This window comes from Elgaria multicarinata, chromosome 13 (genome assembly GCF_023053635.1).
Source record: "Elgaria multicarinata webbii isolate HBS135686 ecotype San Diego chromosome 13, rElgMul1.1.pri, whole genome shotgun sequence".
Lineage (NCBI taxonomy): Eukaryota > Metazoa > Chordata > Lepidosauria > Squamata > Anguidae > Elgaria > Elgaria multicarinata.
In genome coordinates, this window is record NC_086183.1 from 26,742,373 (window position 1) to 26,765,089 (window position 22,717).

At 45.3% G+C, this 22,717-nt stretch overlaps 1 protein-coding gene across 3 annotated transcripts in view; it reads right to left on the bottom strand.

Moving 5' to 3' along the window:
• The window catches only part of PHLDB3 (pleckstrin homology like domain family B member 3), a 40,258-nt gene extending 17,747 nt beyond the window's left edge, over nucleotides 1-22,511 (bottom strand). The window contains exons 1-4 of one of the 3 annotated variants that reach the window (XM_063140002.1): nucleotides 22,428-22,511; nucleotides 9,255-9,536; nucleotides 6,103-6,243; nucleotides 5,547-5,684 (exon numbers count right to left, since the gene is read on the bottom strand). In XM_063140002.1, coding sequence (XP_062996072.1) covers nucleotides 5,547-5,684; nucleotides 6,103-6,243; nucleotides 9,255-9,509 — 534 coding nt within the window. In that variant the 5' untranslated portion in view covers nucleotides 9,510-9,536; nucleotides 22,428-22,511. Of the gene's footprint in view, nucleotides 1-5,546; nucleotides 5,685-6,102; nucleotides 6,244-9,254; nucleotides 9,537-22,021; nucleotides 22,169-22,427 lie in introns of those variants that run through there. The other 2 variants (XM_063140003.1, XM_063140001.1) reach the window with 2 other exon arrangements.
• Between the last annotated feature and the right edge of the window lie 206 nt (nucleotides 22,512-22,717).

Sequence of the window (22,717 nt, forward strand, 5' to 3'; positions counted from 1 at the left end):
GTTGGAAAGAGACAATGAAGTTTTTGTCTAGCTTCCAGACATGGAGTGCCCTTCATGGCATCCCTTTCATTTACTTATACCTCTATCCCTCCAAGCTACACTGTACATTTACAAAGTGCAAAATGGGAGGGAGGTAAGCCCAGATGGGGGCCTGGATGGAGCAGGCAGGCAGCCAAGAGCCAAGCCTAGCACAGGCTCTAGCTGTATTCATGGTGCATGATGATGATAATGGTTTGCACTCAGCAAGCCCCCACCTCGAGAGGGCCCACCTCCTTGTGGCTTTCACCACTAACCCATTTGCTTTGCCCACTCCCTTTGGAACCAATCTGCCCAAACACCCAGACCGAGAGGGAGAGGGAAGCAAAGGCCGCCGTTCTTTCTTCTGTTCACAAGTGAAAAGGTGGTGACAACAAGGTGAATGAAAAGCTGGGCCAAGGACTTCCAGCGATTTGACAGTAGCAGCCCTATTGGGGTGTGGGCCTCAGCAGGCGCCCACCAATGCAAATACCTGGTGCCTGTGTCTGCATGTAGGCACCATATGCTGTTTGCAGATCTCTCCAATACACCTTCACGGGGTGGGTGTTTGGTACTACGCTGAGGCAGTTTTTGTCTCTGAGCCCACTTCCTTGTTTTCAAAAGGAACCTGAAACACTATTTATTAACTGGGTGTTTTTAGGGAATTCACTTCTGGCTCCCCTCAGTGTATATTTTCCCATCCATGCCCCCACTTTTTAAACAAATAATTCGTTTTTAAAATGGATAAAATGATCCCACACAGCTTTGGGTTTTGTTTGTTTGTTTGGTATGAGAAGAGGCATTTTTCTGTGTGGATGAACTGTGCATCAGATCAACATAGGCCAAAGAACTAAGGTTAGGAGCAGCTTAGGAGAAGCAGAAGCCTAGGAAAGGAGTACAAGAAGGAGGGTACAAATGTTGCTGCATGGCTCAGAGATGAGCACAGCCTCCAATGTTCAGGTTACTAGGAATGTTCAGGTTACAACATATGCCATTTCCATTTACTCTGGAAGAGCCAGTCCTACAGTGATTGATTGATTTATTACATTTCTATACCGCCCAATAGCAAAAGCTCTCTGGGTGGTTCCACTGGCGTGCGGACAACAGGTTCAAAGGGTTCAGTTGAACACCCTAATCCACCGCTGCTGCCATGTTGCAGTAGCAGGGCCAGTGCTAGATGTAGGAAAGAGCGACAAATTCAGCTGCTCCCCACCCCACTCCTCCTCCGGAAGGCTCTTTTCACCAGTGCAGCCGCTGCCCCCCACAGCTTGCTCGCTTGCTCTTTCACTCACTCACTCCCTGCTCCCAGCTGCTCCCTGCTCCCAGCTGCTCTGCCTGACCTCTCGCGTCAGTTGCTGAACAAGGTGGGAGCAGCAGCCATGCTGGGGCCAGGAAGCAGCACGTGGTGGAGTCCCCCCCCCCCCCGCCATCGGAGCTGCTGCCCTACTCTCGTCATCAGCCCTGCAGGTACTGTAATGTTTGGGAGAAAGAGAGAGAGAGAGAGAAACTGTATGTTTACATGCCTTCTCTCCTTATCGCTGCCCCACTGCCCACCCCAGTCTGGACTCAAGCAAGAGAAAAGAAAGGGGGAAGGGGGAGAACTGCAATGCCCCCCAAGACCTCCTGGCTAAGGAGGGTTCATTCAGCAGCACCTTTTTCAGAATGCTTGCTAAAACAATTCCTATCTGCCCTTGCTTATTTTAGGGTGTCCAACCCCCTTTTTTCAAGCCGTTCTTTTGATAAACATGGGGGGTATCTTGTGTCACTTTAAAACAGAGCTGCAGCACAATCCTATGTAGGTCTACTCAGAAGTAAGCCCCACTGTGATCAATCGAACTTACTCTGAGGTAAATGTGCATAGGATGCAGCCTGAAAACAAAGAGAGGATAAAAAAAGACAGGAGAAAAAGAATTGTAGAAATAGAATAGCAAGGTAACTGTGGGATATTTAACCATATTTAAAGACAAGTACAGTAAAATTAGTGCTCCTCTACTTCAGTCCCAATCAAATAATTACAACAGTGCAGTACAGATTATTTGTTAATTTAAAAAAATACAGTTTACTTCAGTTTTCGTTTATTTCGTTTGTTTGATGAATGAAAAAAAGTCCTTTATTATTGTATATTCAATCAATGTTTACCTTTAAAAAAAATAACCCTGGCCAAACTTTCGCAAAAGTCAATCAGAGGGGCATTTAAAGACATGACCATAAAAACCATAATTGTTTCACAAGATGGTAACAGTTCAAAACATACAGCAGTCTGTGGACTGCAAGAGGCTTTACGCTCCATGAGCAGGCTTCCATACACAATTCAAACTGCTGGTTTTTACCTAAAAGCCCTGAAAGGTGTGGCACAAGGATATTTGAAGGGCTGCCTCCTCCCATACAATCCGGTCTGCCCAACACATTCAAAATCACGGGCCCTTTTATGTGTCTCACCACCTTGGGAGCAGTGAATTGCCAAAGAAAGAGGAAATGCAGCACCAAAAAAGGGCAAAAGATGGCAAAGATCTGCATAAAATTTGCATGTGCTAACTGAAATGTATAGATGCAAAGTTAGAAATAATTATTATAATTTAAATAAAAATGATAGTTTCACGATCGTGTGGAAGACTGCGACCAGGTGACATGTAAGTCTGCCTTTGGATGGCTTTACAAGGGGGTTGGATAAATTCCTGGAGGAGAAGGCTATCAATGGCCACTAGTCCTTATGGCTACTAGTTATCTGTACGCCCCCCTGAGATCTTAATGATATAGGGCGGGATACAAATGTTTTAAATAAATAAATAAATAGTCCTGATGGTTGTGTGCTGTCTCCAGTATCTGAGGCAGTAAGCCTGGGTGCACCAGTTGCTGGGGAACATGGGTGGGAGGGTGCTGTTGCACCATGTCCTGCTTTGTTGGTCCCTGGCCGACAGCTGGTTGGCCACTGTGTGAACAGAGTGCTGCACTAGATGGACCCTCGGTCTGACCCAGCGTGGCCCTTCGTATGTTATTTTAGATTGTAAGCCATATGGCAGATGGTCTTGTTTTGTTTTATTCTGTACAGCGCCATGAAAATTGATGGCGCTTTATAAATAAATGAATAAATAAATAAATAATGTTGTTTTTAGTCAGCAGTCCAAGTGCTAATTGTAGAAGGGCAACAGTTCTTATGGCTTCTATCTTTCAACTGGAACCAGACAGGACAGCCCTTCAAATAGAGGAAAGCTTCAAATAGAGGATGATCCTCTGTAAAAGAGTACAAATGACCACACTAGGGCTCAGGACCTATGCAGTTATGGCGTCTAGGTTTTGAAGCTCTCTCTAGAGAGAGGTGTGGTCAGGTCTGTCTTTTTTACATTTTAAGTAGGGGTGTGCACGGACCCCCCACTCCGCTTCACTTTCAGATCCGCCATTTTCGGATCGGGCCGCTCCGCCCCGCCCCCCACTCCGCCTGTGCCCACTCCGCTCCGCTCGGAGCTCCGGATCCGGATCGGAGCTCCGTTTCCCCCCCCCCATGGGGGGGTTACCGGGCCCTGCCGCCATCGCCGCCCATGCGGCGACGGCGGCAGAGCCCGGTAAGGGACCAAGGGAGAGGGGGACCTTATCTGCTTCCGTCCGCGGTCCGTCAGCGTCTTCAATTGAGCCCGCGGTTCCACCAGGAAGTCTGGGCCGCAGCGGGCTCAATTGAAGACGCTGACGGACCGCGGACGGAGGCAGGTAAGGGAGAGGAGGGCGGGGAGGGGGTTACCGGGCCCTGCCGCCGTCGCCGCATGGGCGACAGCGACAGCGGCAGGGCCCGATAAACCCCACTTACCTTTCCGGCGGAGCTCCGGATCGAGGCGAAGGATCCGCCTTCACCTCGATCCTCTCCACCACGCTCCGCCGGCCCCCCAATCCTCTTCGCCTCCGCCTTAAGGGCAGGCGAAGCCCCCCGCTCCGCTCCTGCTTCTCCGGTCCGATTAGAAGTGGAGCACATCCCTAATTTTAAGCAAGCCACTAAGCCTTTAAAAAAAAAAATTACTGAGCTTTCCAATTTGGTTTAAAGTGTTGCCTTCCCAGTTAATTTTGTGTATTGTTCTGCTCTTGGTTTTATTGTATTGAGTTGGCGTTATTGTACTTAAATTGTTTGTGAGCTGCTTTGATTGCCTTTTTTTAGGGCCAAAACATACATGCACAGTATAGGACAAGATGCAGTCACATCCTACTCAGAGATCTGTAACTGCAAGAGACTATGGATGATCTGCGACTGTGAGTGAGGGAGCAGCAGAACTTTAAAAAGTGCACATTGGCAACTCACGCTAACAATGTTTTAAAAGGAATTCTCAAAAGACAAGATACAGGACAGTGTTTGCTGTGGACTAGGCCCTGTCCCTGGTAAAATATGGACAATTGAAATGTATATATAGGAGAAACAGGATAAGATGGAGTCAGGGAGTGGAAGGAAACTGGAAAAGCAAATGGGCAGATGACGGCTAGACATGGTCAGTGTATAGTATAACAGGTGGTCCTGCTGTCCGGCTGGATGACGTCATCAGGAAGGGATGATAAAAACAAACTGGGTTCAGACGACATGTTAACCAGTGGTGGGTTAAATAGTCAAAGGTTGGTTATTGTGTCATCTGTCAGGACTTTTTCACACCACGGTCGATTATTCAGCAAAAATAACCAACGCAAATAACCAACAATGCGCAGAGTTGATTATTTGAACAGCCGTTGGTTATCGTGTCATTTCGGCACACACAACGGGTTACTTCAATGACTACAGAATCCCCTGGCAAGAGGGACCAAAGCGGCAGCTGCTGCTCTAGTTCAACAGGCAAAACTCGCAATGGCTGATGGGATACCAGCAGGAGGACCGAGGGGGAAGAGAGGGGGGATGTGTCAATCTAATACACCATTGACTAATAGTCAACTCGACGTTGGCTTTAATCCACAGAACGGTTGATTATAATCATCTCGTGTGAGCAGTACTCCCTCAATAACCAACCGTGGAGTTGACTATTAACCCACCATTAACTACTGTACTGTCTGAAAGCAGCACCAGAGTCCACGTACAGGTTTGAAATAACTTGACAAACCTTCAGCTGTGGGTCTCCTAGTTTTTAATTCATGTAATGCATCATAGGTGCCAGTAGGTGAAGTGGGATAGGAGCAGCAGAAGCAGCGGCAACAAGGAAGGGGAATTTCACAGATAGTTTACTGCCTCTGTTTACACAAAGCTGGGGTGACTCTGAGGTCACAAAAGTTCCTGGAACGATGCTTTCTCGTTTTGATGCATCGTCCTTACTTATTTTCCTTGAACTATGAAGAATAGCACTATTGAGCACTGCCACTCAAACTTTCATCTAGGCTTGACTCTTTTTTTGCTTTTACACATTTGTGCACTGTGCACCAGAGTTTCAGAAATTTAACAGCATCAACAATAACAACAAAAGAGGAGGGGAAAGATGCATGGATTGCAACCTCTACTGCATTTGAAGGCACAAAGTTTGGACAAAAGCAGTATGGGAAAGCTACTGAGAAGAACGCTAGAGAGGAGCACTTACCTTCTCCCTTTCGGCGTGGCACCTGCGCTCCGTTTCAACAAGCCGCCTCTGCAGCTCCAGCAGCCGCTCCTCTTCCCGCCTCAGCTCCTGCCTCTCTCCTTTCAGTTCTCCTTCCAACAAGGCTCCTTCCAAGTCCATCTGCCAGGGAGGGGAGCCATGTCAGAAGAACCGTGCCAAAACATCCCGACAGCATGGATGTGATCACTGGCAAACCTCCATGCAACCACTAGGGGGCAGAGGTGCAGGCAAAAGGATGGGAAAGGGGGAAAGAAGAACCCAGGAGTCCTGACTTCCAGGTTCCCCTGATCTGACCACTAGAGAACACTCCCCACACTGTGGCGAGCACCCTGGGAACTAAGTACTGCGTGACGAGAGATTCCCCGTTCTGCGGAGCCAGCAGGTCCTGTTCTCTGCATATCTGTGACATGCCTCAATCCTTCCCCACCTGTCTGGGCGTGGTAGTTCCACAATACCGGTTTTACAGGTGCCGATTGTTGTCCAACAGACACCCCTTTCTCTGTGACGTGGGAAGAGGACTGTACAGGCCGAGGCGTACCTCGATGCTCAGCTCCTTCTTCCGGTGATGCAGCTCCTTGATCCGATTTTCAAGAGCCGAGATCTTGCTCACAGCATGATGCTGTCGTTGCAGCTCCCTTTTCATGTGACACCCGTTCCGCCCTGTCCAGAGACTCTCATACTGTGGAGGAAGGATGGCGTCATTAGGAGCTGCACGTACCCACAGCCTGCGTTCACACAAATAAACACTGTGCAAAGACCTGGCCATTGCCTCCTCTCAAGAATGATGTCCTAGAGGTGCAGAAAAGGGCAGTGAACGAGATGCAAGGGCTGCAGGGCTTTCCCTGTAAGGAAGGCTAAAGCGGTTAGGCTAAATTGGTATAGGCATGACATGAGTGGCAACTTGCTACCAATACCAGGAAATTTGACATATAACACTGGATACTTTGGGTGATTTCTGTTGTTTGGGGGCTATATTTACAGCCTGTGGATGTCCTGTACAAACTACTAGGAAACCGATTCGCTAATCCAGCCTTCCTCAATCTGGGTTCCCCCTGGATATTTTGGACTACAGCTCCTATCAATCCCCAGCTACCCTGGCCAATGGTCAGGGGTGATGGGAGTTAATAGTCAAAACAGCTGGAGAGAACTTTTATAAGCCGTCCAGAGAGCTTTGGCTATGGGGCGGTATATAAATGAGAAGAAGAAGAAGAAGAAGAAGAAGAAGGAGGAGGAGGAGGAGGAGGAGGAGGAGGAGGAGGAGGAGGAGGAGGAGGAGGTGGTTCAGGAAGGAACCATTAACCCATTTCATACAGAAGAGATAGTCACAATCATACACTTCCTAATGGCATAGCTTACAAGCACTGATGGCAAGAATATTTTCATTTAGTAATACATTTTTACTTCCTTGTTGAATATGAACATATGGAAAGGACTAACTCTGAGTCAGTTAGCCCAGCGTTGTCTACAGGCAAAGGCCCTCCAGCCTTCCTCAGCCCTACTACCTGAGATCCTTTGCAGTGAAGATGTCAGGGGTGGATTGAAACATGGACCATCCAGATACAAAGCAGGTGCTCTGTCACTGTGCTATGGTGCATCCCTCTAACTGTGCCAAAAAGGTGTGGGGATGTTCTACGGCAGTTGCAGAATGTTTTGCAAAGTAAGGAGATGGCTTGGAAATAAGGAGAGAAGATCGGAATCCCCCAGAGAAGAAATCCTGTCCTTGCTGGTGTGTTCTGGTCTTGGCCGCCACCACCATCACCTCCACCACCATTGCTACCCTTTCATCCAGGCAGTACTTAACCGAGAGTTGTCAGAGCTCAAGCCGGACTGAAAACTAAAGCTTCTGTCTTGGGAAATCTTCCTCCAGCAGTGTGTGACTGTAGGTAGTAGTTAGGAACTGAAAGGAGGTGGTGACCAATCCCACACACAGCGCTACTCAAAGGGGGAGGAGGAAACCTGTTCTCTTCCCTCTTTTAGCAACACGGACTACCAGACTAATATTTTAAGTAGTATATGGATAATGGGATATCCCTAGATGCCCCCCTCTTCTTCATAACTGTTGCTGCTTGGAGGGGTCAGGTGAACAGACTGTGGCTGCATCCGGACACAAGAGTGAGCAGAAAATCCAGAGAATCCTGGCTTGCTGTGAATGAGCTCCATGCTGGTGGTGTAGGCAGCCCGCTCACTCCCACTTGGCTCCTCCGGCCTATGCCGAATGCCTAAACTAACCAAAAATGGAAATCTGAGTGTGTCTTCTGAACAGCGGCTCCTGGCTTGTTGCTCCCAACAAGCCAGGATTTTAAAACCAAGAATGAGCCCTGTTTGTGACTCTGGGTTGTAAGAGGCGCAAGAAGCCAGGCAGGGGCCCCAGTTCAGGCAACCCACTAAACTTTCTGTTTCTGATTAGTTTTGCTGTTGGCAGGAGCCAAGTAGAACAGCCATGCTGTGTGCATTAGCAGACAGCTCGTTCACAGTAAGCCAGGATTCAATCATTGTGTCCAAATGTAGCCAGTGATAGTAAGGAGGAGGTACATCAAGGCCAAAAGGGTTTGAAATTCTGGTGCTTTAGCATCAGAAGGTGCCCAGCAACGCCAGCCTCTGAAACTGGCCCCTGCCTAGTGGTTATGATACCAACAACGAAATCAAAGCTGTCAGTATTCTAGCTAAGTCCATTAAAGTTGTGTTCATCCTCTTCCAAAAGGAAGCGGATCCAGCTGCGAGGCTGCAAATGGGGAACTATCTTTGGCAACACATCTTGCCAATGCTCAACCACCTCTGCTGGCTCCTGGTCAGCTTAGGTCATAATTCAAAGTGCTGCAGTTTGATGTGGCAAAATGACTTGGGCCAGCCTTGGGTGAATGCTGCACTCTAATATCAATTTCTGCACTTGCCACATACTTGTATGCATCCCCTAATACACACTCACAGTCGTGAGCCAAGCCATTTTGCCACTCTACACATCATATTTTTAATTGTATATATATACATGCACACACACACACACACACGGAGGGAGAGAGAGAGAGAGAGAGAGAGAGAGGGAGAACCTAAATATGTAACGTGCAAATGTGGCGTGTTTGCATATTCAGTTTACTTATCAGTTTCCTTTTGTGTTCTGTTGTTCATTTTATTGTATTTTTAACTTTGGTACTGATTGTCATCTGCTTTTTACTGTGGATTTTGATGCACTTGCCAGAGATCCAGGCCTGCCTGTGGCTCCTTCTTGAGTGTACTCACAATTTCAGATTTTGGTCTGCTGCCATGTTGTGTGTGCAATGGCACACAGGAATGCTTCAAGCTTCAAATATTTATTTGTTTTTTTGTTTATTTATATCCCGCCCTATATCAATAAGATCTCAGGGCGGCATACAGATAAAAGCATACAGTATAAAACAGTAAATATACACAGCTAAAAACAAATTAAACCATAAACCAAGTTAAAACAATATATAATTTAAAAGCAGTAAAACTATTAAAACAGTTAAAACAATGTGCCAATTTAGTGAATTCAGCCATTAAAAGCTTTGTTAAAAAGCCATGTTAATTCCAGGTATGGATGTAAAACTATGCTAGCCAGGATGTGCAGCTGCATTTTTAAAAATGCCTCTTTCCTGTGTGATCAATAGGAAAGCCCCAAACCTAATTAAACCATAAATGTGAAAAGACCCTTAAACAGCCAGTGGCACTCACCCCATTCTGGGCACTCTCCGTGCTGCTGGCTTCATCGTCCTCCGTACAGTCGCTGGAGATGCCTCTTGGACTAGAGCCGCCTTCAGAGGAAAGGGAGTCACCTTCCGTACTGCTCTGGGAGGGGAATCCCTCTTTGTCTGTTGACTGGTGGCACTTTGGCACATCTTCTAGGTGGTCTTTCCCCAAAGCGTCTGGATAAGGGCAGCACTCTGACTGGCTAAGCACCCCCATGGCTTCGGTGTTCTGGCGCACCATTGCTCAAGGGAACATGGTAATGGCGTCCTGCAATCATGAATAATAAAGGCGTTTCTGTTATAGTAGTAGTAGTAGTTGTTGCATTATATAAAAACATAAGAAATACATAAGGTCTATCTAGTCCAGGCTTGTAAATAAGCCCACAAAATTTACTAGCCAATTTTTTTTTACTTGGCCCTTAAGGCTAATAACACTGTGTTCCCATGCTGACCACAGAGGAGAAGCCCCCATCTTCTGCAGCCAGGTGGAAATGCAGTATACTAAACTCTTAGCTGGCTCTTTTTAAAATTTGCCTTCTACCAAACAGGCTGGTGGAGGAGGAATAGAATTAAGGGGCTGGTTTCCTTTCCTCTACAGCCAGCACAGAAACAATGTGGACTGGCAGAGGAGGAATGGAGAAATCCGTCCCTCCTCTGCCTGCCCGCTCACTTGCCTATATAGAATTCTCTGCACTCGCCTACATAGAATTCCTGTTCGCCAACGACAACCAGGTGAGTCGTGTTCAATTCATCTGATCTAATCCAACATTCTATTTCCCAATGTGACCAGCATGATTGTCCAGGAAGTCCACAAGCAGGGAATGAAGGCCATGGCCATAGGCCTCCCTTCTTGTTTTCCCTCCAGCAAAAAGTATCTGGAAGCAGATCCTCCAGATGTTTGTTTATTTATTTATTTACTTATTACATTTCTATCCCGCCTTTTTTTCTCCAAGGAACCCAAGGCGGTGTGCATAATCCTCCTCCTCTCCACTTTATGCTCACAACAACCACCCTGTGAGGTGGGTTGGGCTGAGAGTCTGTGACTGGCCCAAAGTCACCCAGTGGGTTTTCATGGCCGAGTGGGGACTAGAACCCGCATCTCCCGACTCCCAGTCCAACATCTTAGCCACTGCACCAGTTCCTCAATTATAAGTCGTTGAACATTTCCCAATTATTTTGTACACACGGGAAGCCACGAGGGTTCGCTCAGAGAACTACACGACTCCAAGAAGTGGCTCTAGGAAAGCAAGTCTCCCGGGTGACAAGAGTGAGCCCTCCATAGCGAGTCCATAGCGACTCTCAAGAAACTGCCGACTGTTGAGATGTTGTTGGACTACAACTGCCATCATCCCTGATCATTAGCAGTGCTGGCTGGGACTGATGGGATTTGAGTTCAGCAACTTCTGGAAGGCCACAGGTTCCCCATTTTTGCATTATAAGTTTTGATTATTTGTTTATCGATGCATCATCAATGTGCATGATGCTTTACATCACAGGTGCAGAAACTCATCACAGGCTGAGTTCCATTTTGGAAGAAATCTCAGGGGCTGCATTCCAGTGGTGGAAGGCGAAGGCAAAAGTGTGTGGGACCAAAAAACCCAGCATATTTTAACTTAAAGCTCCTAGTGACTGTAACTAAACCTTAGGAGAGGCATTTCAGTCTTTTAGAATGGGGTGGGGGGACTACACAAACTCTGGGAAACCACCAAACATTGGGCCCATTCAGACAACATGCTAAGCCACTGTTAGGCCGCTAACCTTTTGCAGCAAATGGTTAGTGAGCATGTTTAAACCGTGGTTATGTAGCCACCGTGGTTAGGAATAGTTCACACGACACGCTAAGCCACAAAGCTTAGCTCAAAATGCTTAACTGCCATGGCTTAGTATGTTGTATGAACAGGGCCATTAAGTGTTTTTGAGAAAGGCAGTGGGGTCAGGGATAGGGAGTGTGGCCTTCTTGAGAACCACAGTGGGCTGGATTGGGATCCCAGGCCTGCAGTTCTGCACCCCTATTTTAAGATGCCATAAGAAGACAGCTCTCTGCCCGGAGGAGGTTACAATCTCAAATTCAACACAAGGAGGACAAAGAGGAAGTGGAGGGAGATTAGCACTGAGCAAAGGCATTGCTTTTTCAGAGACCTTTTGGGATTTTTTTTTAATGATTTTGCCATTCCTGCCAATATGTTGTTCCCAGTGGTTGTTTCCTGCTGCTGTGATTCTATTAGAATGTAAGCCTATGCGGCAGGGTTTTGCTATTTTATTGTTTTTCTCTGTACAGCACCATGTACACTATATGAATAAATAAATAAATAAATATCAGTGTTCTGCTGTTTGTTTTTATCTTACTGTTTGTTGATTTTTACTTGTTTGTTTGTTTTAAAGTTCAAGATTAAGTATAGCACAAACCCTTGAATTTGTAAACAGAAGGCTATCACGGTTATAACTAGAATATATTTTAAAGTTGTGATTAACCTTGTAGTTATTTCTGGATTCCAAAAGTAAGGTCCAAAGGAGAGTGGTACAAAAAATTCATGGAGGCTAAGGCTATCAGTGGCTACCAGCCATGATGGCTATATTGTATCTCCACTACCAGAGGCAGCAATGCCAGTGCTTGGGGAACACAAGTGGGAGGGTGCTATTTATTTTGTTTATTTATATCATGCGCCGCCCTATAAATGCATGTGCTAAGGGCTGTGAAATTTGAAAAACACCACAGTAATACTAAGTATTATTTTCCTCACGTCGCACCAAGTTAGACGGCCAGCCCTGTTCATGGCAACTTATTATCGTAAACTGAGACTGGGCCCTTAGGGCCTTTATATACCTAAATCAGCATTTCATATAGCATTAATCTGTGGTACTCCCTGCTGTTATTTCAGGGATATATTTTTTTTTTAAAGATACACATGTGAGGAACTGGTTCTGTCATTCTTGGGAGTCTAGTCTCCTGAGTAGAAACGCCCTTTGAACATAGGAACAACTCAGCAAAAAAACACAGAACCTCCAATTAGACTAATAAATGCAGAACGAAGCCCTCCGGCTCTGGGGCGTGAGCTGGAGCCGGTAGCTACAAAGGCATGTGTGGTACAGAAAAGCCACCCCCAGTGCGTGAGACCTGCCAAAGCCAACTTCTCTCAGTTGGTTTGAGCAACCCACTCTCCTTGCCTGTCAGGTTTTCCCCCCATGCACACACACAGAGTGGAGGAATGGGACATCCTGAGGACCCTGATAGGCCTGAATCTAGAATGTTCCCTCACACTGAAGGCCAAGGACACCTTTTGCCCCTCAGTTAGCTCTTGCCTTTTCACCCCCTGAGGTAAAACGGCTATGGGGCCAGTTTATATAGGCTTCCACAAGCGGTGTGGGAGCGAACATGGGGTTGTTTTTCACCCCCTGAGGTAAAACGGCTATGGGCTAGGATGACCATATGAAAAGGAGGACTGGGCTCCTGTATCTTTAACAGTTGTATTGAAAAGGGAATTGCAGTAGGTGTCATTTGTATATATGGAGAACCTGGTGAATGTCCCTCTTCATCACCACAGTTAAAGGTGCAGGAGCTATACTAGAGTGACAAGATTTAAAAGAGGGCAGGGCACCTGCAGCTTTAACTGTGGTGATGAAGAGGAAATTTCACCAGGTTCTCCATATATACAAATGACACCTACTGACATTTCTTTTTCAATACAACTGTTAAAGATACAGGAGCCCTGTCCTCCTTTTCATATGGTCACCCTACCCTGAGGTAAAACAGCTATGGGCTAGGATGACCATATGAAAAGGAGGACAGTGCTCCTGTATCTTTAACAGTTGCATTGAAAAGGGAATTTCAGCAGGTGACGTTTGTATATATGGAGAACCTGGTGAAATTTCCTCTTCATCACCACAGTTAAAGCTGCAGGTGCCCTGCCCTCTTTTAAATCTGGTCACTCTAGTATAGCTCCTGCAGCTTTAACTGTTGTAATGAAGAGGGAATTTCACCAGGTGTGATATGCATACAAATGACACCTGCTGAAATTCCCTTTTCTATGCAACTGTTAAAGATACAGGAGCCCTGTCCTCCTTTTCATATGGTCACCCTAGCTATGGGGCCAGTTTATATAGGTTACCTCAAGTGGCGTGGGAGCGAACAAGGGGTTGGCGGTGGCTACGTTAACATTTGAGGTAACATGTAAGCTGGCCTTTGCCTTTTTTTCTTCAGGGGGCAAAAAGGCAACAGCTTGCCCAAAGGCAGGGGGAAGTCTTTACTCTTCCCTGTGATGGCAGTTGCTCTCACACCACCACCGGTGGTGCAGCTAGCTAACTTTAGGCCCTAGTCTTAATGCACAATCCTAAGATTCATTAGACAGAAATAGGGTGACCATATGAAAAGGAGGACAGGGCTTCTGTATCTTTAACAGCTGTATTGAAAAGGGAATTTCAGCAGGTCTCATTTGTATATATGGAGAACCTGGTGAAATTCCCTCTTCATCACCACAGTTAAAGCTGCAGGTGCCCTGCCCTCTTTTAAATCTGGTCACTCTAGTATAGCTCCTGCACCTTTAACTGGTGTGATGAAGAGGGAATTTCACCAGGTGTGATATGCATACAAATGACACCTGCTGAAATTCCCTTTTCTATGCAACTGTTAAAGATACAGGAGCCCTGTCCTCCTTTTCATATGGTCACCCTACAGAAAAAAGTCCTACAATTCCCAGCATTCCTCAGCCAGCATGCCCGCCCACCCACGCACCCTGGCTCTTTTAGATAGCCGTGTGTATTCCTTCAGTGGTGAAGCACCCAAGTAATATTCTTCACGTCCTCACACCCTGGCCGTTCCATGGTTTAACACTGCTTCTACATCCCGGATACGCTAGAACAAACAAACATTTAAACAGTTTGTTTACCCTGACTTCAAAAAGGAGAAGAAAAAATACTCTTTCAACATGGGCAGTTTCACATTTTATATTCACTTCAATCAGGGCACCCTCATGACTCTAGGAATAAAATGGAGTTTGCCTCTCCTGCCCTGAGATTTACTTTTGTTGGGGGAAGGGAAAAAACAATCTATAATCTCTTTTAAAAGCATAATTAATAATAATTTTTAAAAAACACGTCAGTACACTACATATATCCACAGCTGGCCCCTGACTATAAATTGTTTTTAAATGTAAGAAGAAAGAAAAGATGCTACAGCTACCAGCATCCGCTCTGGTGGGTCCCAGCATGCCCAAGCTGGCCTAGGAGCTGTTGCTAGGCCTGCTTGCTGCTGCCCCAATCCCCTGACCCACTCTGAGTGGTTATGGGGCAGGCAGGCGGCTGGCAGCCCTATTTGCACTACTGAAGACCAAAGTAACATGTATATTTTCCCCTGACTTGTTTAAGATCAATGCCACAGTACATGCTACCCTAGTGACAAGCGTGGCCTAAGATATTTTGCCGCCCGAGGCAGAAAGTCCAAACCGCACCTCATCCCCTCTAAATAACATGGACCACAGGTCCAATTCTTAGTTCTCTTGCACAAGTCTCATTGAAACAGATGGGGCATCTTTCTAGCGATACTTTTCTAGTTCTTAAACCAGACGTAAGCAACCTGATGACCACATTTTGGACTATAATCTCCCATCAGCCCCAGCCAGCAGGGCCAATGGTAAGGGATTATGGGAATTGTTGTCCTTCCACCAGCAGGCTTTTGTAAACTGGTCTTTTGCTGAAGTGGGTTTTATCGAGTTGGCTGCTGTTTCAATTTCTTTTATTGTTGCGTTTTTTTCATTGTGTTTTATCTATTTGCTTTTATGGTTGTTTTAACAAAGTTTTTTATTATTATTTTAAACTTGGTTTTATTATTGTTAGCTGCCATTCGATTGGCGGAAAGGCAGAATATCATCTTCAATCAATAGTTCAAAACAACTGGAGGGCACCAGGTTGCTTCACATGCAGTAACTTCATCCTAAGAGAGACGGTCTCTTTAAATGTCCATTGAGATCATTCACTTCAGCAGCCCCCATGCTCATCCCACGTTATCTCCCCCTGGCTTGTTTCTCTCCACTTGAGATGTTTTCACATTGAACGGAAATAACAGCAAGGTCAAAGTTTTCCATAGAACTGGGTAAGATGCCAACAAATGGACGGAGAAGAGCCAAGAGGCAGAATCAGGTTTGTGTATAGCCAGAGCAAATACAATGCAGGGGTTTTTACGCATGCCTTCCGAAACAGTTCACATTGTAATCCGGGACACTACCATTCCTCCAACTCACAAATGAAGGCTTTTCCCACTCTGAAGATCTCTCTATCTATGCTCCTTCTAGCTAGTGCAGGAAGGGGATCTCACCATTATTTCCTCACAACTCTATCCCAAGGGATAAAATTCTATAGCAATAGCAGTAGATGGGAGGCCCAGAAATGTGCTTCAGACAGCATGTACTAAAAATGCACAAAGTTGGGATGTGGCAATGAATCTGCCTTCCTGTGTGGCCTTCATCTCAGCGGAATGAAGAAATGGATTCGTGCACCATCAAAACGATATGAATCTAATTCATGCGACCAGACAAATAGGCTTAAAAGCTGTTTGCCATTCCATGTGCGAATATGTCCATAATCTGTTCTGGAATTTGCTCCATCTCATAGCCAGATTGATTTTCAAAAGACATTGGGTTGGAGAAGTCCTATTGAAATCAATGGAACTTATGTTAGACATGACTACAACTCCTAGCATTCCTGACCATTGGCCATGCTCACTGGGACTGATGGGAGTTGAAATCCAAAACAACTGGAAGACATCATACCAGGGAAGGTTGGTCTACAGAAAATTTGACACGGCCTGGATCCAACCCATTGTTAGTTTATCTATATCATTTTTACCCTGTTCTACAGCTGGTTTCCAAGGCCATTATGGGCCCTATCAGCTCTACATCAGCAATGGAACAGCAATGCATGCACACGGGGAACTAAACCTCCATTGGCGAGTCCATAGAAATATCCCAAGTTGCTTTACCTCCCCACCCCCACTCACACATATTAGCCAGCTTCTTTTATATTATAAGAAAGGTATTTTATGTAAGCATTTCTGTCAGATCTCTCACTCGGTACCTCGCCCAGCAGAAGGTGGGGCCTGCCTTATTAAATCTTGTTTTTCCAGAGGGAGGAAATGGAAGGAAATAGAAAGAAAAGAAGATGAGACTTGGCAGATATCACCTTTAAAAAGCAGAATCCGGGAGTCCTTGTTCCCAGCTAAGATGGCCAAAATAGAAAAAAAGAAACTGCGTCACCAAGACACACACAGAGAGAGAGAGAGAGAGGACAAAAGGGGACACAGGTTTGCATAACATTTGCACATGCTAACTTATATGTTTATATTAGAAATTATTACTAAAATCTAAACAGAAATACAATACACCTGGGAAGATGTGACCAGGTGATTATGTGCCTGCTCAGTCTTCTGCCCAGGTGCTAAGTGTTGATGGACAGCTTCGGCTATTGGGTGGTATAAAAATGCAAGAACAACAACAACAAAAAGGAAGAGTAATCAAGTTGGCCACTGTGGAGAACAAGATGCTGGACTAGATTGACCATTGACCTGATCCAGCAGGGATCAGGAAAGAAGGACCCAGGAAACAAGACGTGGACATAAACAAGTTGTTAATTTATCCACACACTCTTCCTTGTTGCATGTGTCTTCTTTCTCCTTCCTCTCTTGGCTATAAGGATGTAACAGTTCTGTCAGACCCCAGTGGGTCAGACCACATGTGACAATAATGCAGGAGCCCAATTTGTATCATAGTTTGAAAGCACGTGATACAGCCACTCCGTGGAAGCTAAGCAAATCTCAACCTGGTCAGTATCTAGATGGGAGTCTGCCTTGGCAATGCCACATATGGGGCCTTGAGTTCATGATGAGGGTGGGGAATGCTAATATAAATGTAGTGAATAATAAATACATAAATAATTGGCTGATTCACTGTTTTTTAAAAAGAGGTTGGATTGCCACCCATCAGAGATTCTGTAGTTGTGGATTCCAGCGTAGGCAGGGGTTGGACTAAATGACCTTTGAGGTTACGTCCAACTCTTATGATTCTAGCTACCGACCAAACAATTGCTGCTAACATCCTTATTCCAAGAAGCCTTTCTTTAATATGCAGCCTTGGATTTCTGTGGGGGGGGGGGGTTTCCCCCTTCTTTTTAAATTTTGTTTTAACTGTTTTATTCTGTTTTTATTTTCATTTTACCTTGTACACCGCTCCGAAATTTTTCAATGGGGAGCGGTATATAAATATTCTAAATAAATAAATAAATAAATAAATAAATAAATAAATAAATCGGGCCCATGTACAATGTATGCATGCCAAAAGCATATATCCCTTTGTTTAAGGGTGTGCGCGGACTATTTAACTTGTGCTGATAGCATCAGCATAGTTATGATAATGAGATATTTGCTTATTTTTCTCTTTTTCATTTTTTTACTCCACTTTTCCAGACAAAGTCTCCTCCCAGCAGTTTAGAGTAATAAATCATAAATAGGGCACTTTTCATACACACACACATACACACACCATAATAAAAACTAAGAACAATAGAGTCAGCAGCATAGGTAGCATGGGATGCAAACTGACCAGAAAAAAAACCAGATTGGCTTGTTCCTGTTCCTTTTGAGGCAGCTTGAATTGCAGAAACCAGCAAGGGGCTTTCCTAACTTTATCTTCTCTTAATGTCTGCAGATTAAGTTGCGATCGAAGATAAAGGACCAGGATCAAGCGATGTGACATCGAAAATTGTCCAGTGCTTTAGTTATCCGGTAGATATATCCATTTCATAAGTTCATTTCATTGTCCATTTCATAAGTTCATTAGTAACAATGACTGCATGCCCACTGCAAATGCAATATTAGGTAAGGTCGGCAGTAGGGTGACCATATGAAAAAGAGGACAGGGCTCCTGTATCTTTAACAATTGAACAGAAAAGGGAATTTGAGCAGATGTCATTTCTATGCATGCAGCACCTGGTGGAATTCCCTCTTCATCACAACAGTTAAAGCTGCAGGAGCCCTGCCCTCTTTTGTATCTGGTCACTCTAGTATAGCTCTGCAGCTTTAACTGTTATGACGAAGAGGGAATTTCACCAGGTGCTGCATGCATACAAATGACACCTGCTCAAATTCCCTTTCCTATTCAACTGTTAAAGATACAGGAACCCTGTCCTCCTTTCCATATGGCCAGCCTAGTTGGCAGTTTCAAAGTTGTAATTAATGTTTTTCAGGTGATTAGGCCTTGCAAATATGTGAGAATATGTATATGTCATTGAAATACATGTATGTCTCAGAGTGAAATGGAACTAATAACTAGTGACAGAGAAACTGAAGGTGGAAGAGAGCTGAATTATGTTGAAATAGAGGAGTGATAATCATCATATCATGCATAGTTCACTAGGTTGCTAAATTAATACTTGTGTCAACAGTTTTCATTACAACTGTTCCCTCCTCCTCAAATTTAAACAATTTAAGGGGAGTACGTGCTCTTATCTTTAAAGTTTTACAAGTATTTTAATAAAACTTTCTATACAGTATAACACTTAAATCACATTAAGTTTGCTTTAATTTTCTCCCTCAAATCTTTCAGGTCAAATACTTGAGGTGTATCAACACAGGGTAATTTGTTGTTTCTTAAATACAAATAAAATATAGATGCTAAATTAGATCACTCTCTAGTGCGTCTGAAGAAAATCTGATGAAAACCTACATTTTTTGATGCAAATGACCTTATGCAAATTAGCCTAATTTACATACAAACATTTTCTTGGGAGTGGGAATCCAAATCCAAACTGTCTGGAAAACTCACATTGCTGTCAGGATCCACTTCAGAATTTGGCAATTCTGAGTATGAGTGCTACCGGGAAACACCTGGTACTGGGCCTCTCAAGACCTAGTGGAATTAAAGAAAAATGCCCCAAGGAACTAACTTTGCATATTCCCTGAGACAGAGAACTCCACAAAGAAGAAGAGGCATTCAACATGCATTTGGACAGCCATCTGTCAGAGATGCTTTAAGGTGGATCCCAGCACTGAGCTGAGGGTTGGACTCAATGGCCTTATAGGCCCCTTCCAACTCTACTATTCTATGATTCTAAGATGCCACAGCAGAGAAGGCCCCAGTCAGATTTCAAAGTAATTTTGCGCAAAGAAGGCTCCTGGAGCAAGATCCTATATGAAGTTCAGAAAATATAGTAAGCTTAATATTAAAAGAAAGAAAGAAGAAATCCTAACTTATGCATGGCTCACACACACACTCGCATTTAATCTTGACAAGCAGGTCTTTAAACCTTGTTAGCAATTTTGCCCTTTGCCCTCTATTGAAATCGGAAATGCCCCCCATAGAGTTTTATATTTATTTATTTATGCCCCATAGCCGAAGCTCTCTGCACGATTTACAAAAGTTAAAAACAGTGAACATTAAAAAGTATACAAAATTTAAAACCATCAAAAACATAAAAACAACAGTATCCATTTAAAAACTACAGTTCTGGGGTCCGTTAAAAAAAAAACCTTAGCGTTGTTAAATGCTGTTAAATGCCTGGGAGAAGTTTTCTTGTATTTGTAGGGAGGCAACTCACCACTGCATCTCACCATTCCAATTACTCTGCCAATCCAGCCAAGAAGTATGCGTTTGTTTTGTCCCTCTCTCTGCCTCTCCCTGCCCCCTTTTCCCGGGGCTGTCACTCCATAAAAGAAATCTTGGTCAGTTAATCATAGGGCTTGTATAAATGGATTCCATTAAATCTACATGCATTTTGCACATAAATTAAAACACGTCTTCTGAATTTAAAAGTGTTTCTTTGTTTTTAGGTGAAGCAAACACATGTTGCAACACAAACATCACAAGAGGCATTCCGTGTGTCTGAGAGAGAAGGAGGAAAGCTTCTTCTAGAATGGCACCTGCCTCCCAGAAATTTGTAAATATTAGAAGGAACCTCAAAGGTTATCTAGTCCAACCCTCTGCTGATGCAGAAAGATGGTTGCTATAGTATCCCTGATGAAGGAGAGTCTACCACCTTCTGAGGTGGTCTGTTCTATTGCTGAATGGCTTATATCAGCAGAATTTTTTTCCTAAAAGAGATTTTAGGGAAAATAATTAACATATGTTGCTAAATCTGCCGCATGATTAAATCAGGGGCACCTTTTACACTGTTGGATGTAACTGTTTAATCAACTAAACATCTCAGCCCTGGACTTCCCCATCAATATGGTATCACAAATGCTGTGTTTTGACCATGGTAGATGCAGGTTCAAATCCCCAGCCAGTCACAATACCCACAGAGTGGGTGACCTTGGACAAGTACCCTTCTCTCAGCTTAGTCAACCTCACAGAGCTGTTGTGAGCTAAGGATGTGGAGTTTTAGGACAGGGCTGGAAAGAAATCTCTTAAGCCGGGGAAGGGGGTACTGCCAGGCTGTTGATGTCCACGTGATGTTCAATGGGAGAGATGTCCCTGCCATTGCACCTATGTCCAGTTTAGATAATCACAGAATCATAGAATAGTTGAGTTGGAAGGTGCCTCTAAGGCCATCGAGTCCAACCCCCTGCTCAATGCAGGAATCCACCTTAAAGCATACCTAACAGATGGCTGTCCAGCTGCCTCTTGAATGCCTCTCATGTGGGAGAGCCCACCACTCCCCTAGGTCATGGGTTCCTTTGTCATACTGCTCTAACAGTCAGGAATTTTTTCCTGACGTTCAGCCAGAATCTGGCTTCCTCTTACTTGAGCCCATTATTCCATGTCCTGCACTCTGGAATGATCAAGAAGAGATCCTGGCCCTCCTCTGTGTGACAACCTTTTAAGTACTTGAAGCGTGTTATCACGTCTCCCCTCAGCCTTCTCTTCTCCAGGCTAAAGATGCCCAGTTCTTCCAGTCTCTCCTCACAGGGTTTTGTTTCCAGACCCCTGACCATCCTCGTTGCCCTCCTCTGAACCCCTTTCCAGCTTATCTGCACCCTATAAATCAACAGTGGAAGAAACTGTTTTGCTCAGCTATTTTCCAACTGAGTTGAGCAAGAGAGAGAGAGAATGCAGCACAGACTTATGGCCACAATGACCTAGTTGGTACAGACAAGCAGGAAAGATTCTATCCTGGCTCATCTCCAACCCCATTTCCTCATGATGCAACACCAGTAACCTTTGCTCCCTGCACTTGCCCCATCTTTCACCCTTCCCAAACTGCCCCCTTTTCCCACACCAATTTATACACACACATGCCAGATCCTCACATTTTCAGGAAATGCAAACTGTTCAGGAAAGTCCCATGTTTTAGAACAACTGCTTTCTACAATCCATATATATGCCCTTCCTGAGCACCAAAGAACCAGCACTCTTAACCATCCGCACATTCCTTTGGAATCACCCCCATGGTGCTTCCAGACCACACAGTGACCCACAACTTTGCACTTAAATCTCCTCTGCTGACGGAAAGTTTTGCTTCTCTGAACATGTTGGCTTCCCACCATCCATTCCAGTGCAGTTTTCATTTCAAGTCGCCCTACAGCCGGTGTTTCAAATGCTAGGGGAAATGCCCATACATCCTGCCCCTCTCCTCCACCCCAGTCCATTAAGAAGGCTGTAAGGCAGCAGGCAAAATTCCCCCCAGTATGGAGAAATGTTGCTCAAGAGAAGGGCAGCTGTGAGCATGTCCGCCACCACCACCCCCTCCACTTCCTCCTCTCCCTGGGGATGGAATCCAGGAAAACCCATAAACTTTCCCCCGACTCCAAGGTCAACCACCTCTGACACTCACTTTCCAATGTCCTCCTGGCCTTGTCCCTCCTGCGCGGTGGTCCAAAAGAAGGTCTCCCAATTCCTTTGGGGTTGGTGTGGGAGGAGGGGGGATTTGTCTCTGGGGTGGGGTCTTAAATCAATCCCAGTGGAAAAGAACGCATAAGCACCCGCTCAGCCTGAGGGTGCCCCCCAGTTCAAGCAGACGCTGTCCTCTCCTTTGAGATCGCAGCTTGGGGATGATGGATACCTTTTCCAGGTTGTCCTTGCGTCCTTCCTTGTTTCCTGAGTGTCCCTCCCTCGCTCCTCCCCCCGCGCTGGGTCATTTGCCGCCCATGTCACCAGCGACAGCAGCTTCTTTCACCGCCGCCCCCCCCCCCGTGCTATTTTGAATCGTACCGTCTCAGTGACAGACAGCTGCCACTCACCTGGCGGAGGATCTTTCCTGAAGTTCCCGGGCTACTGGAGAGGATTCCCCCCACCCCGACCCCTTTCCACCTCCTGGACTGTGCTTGTCTCGCTGCTTTGGCTCGTAATCTCAGCTTGCAGCAGCTGCCTCCTGCCTTCCCGGTGTTCAAACAAGTTTTACAACCCTGCGAGCTTTGGAAAAACAAAACCTGTGACATCAGAGCCTGAAGGGGGGAAAACCGGCATGAAGGGAACCAGTGGTGGCCGGCCCTGAGTTCTCTGAAATAGTGAAACCAGGAAAATTCCACCT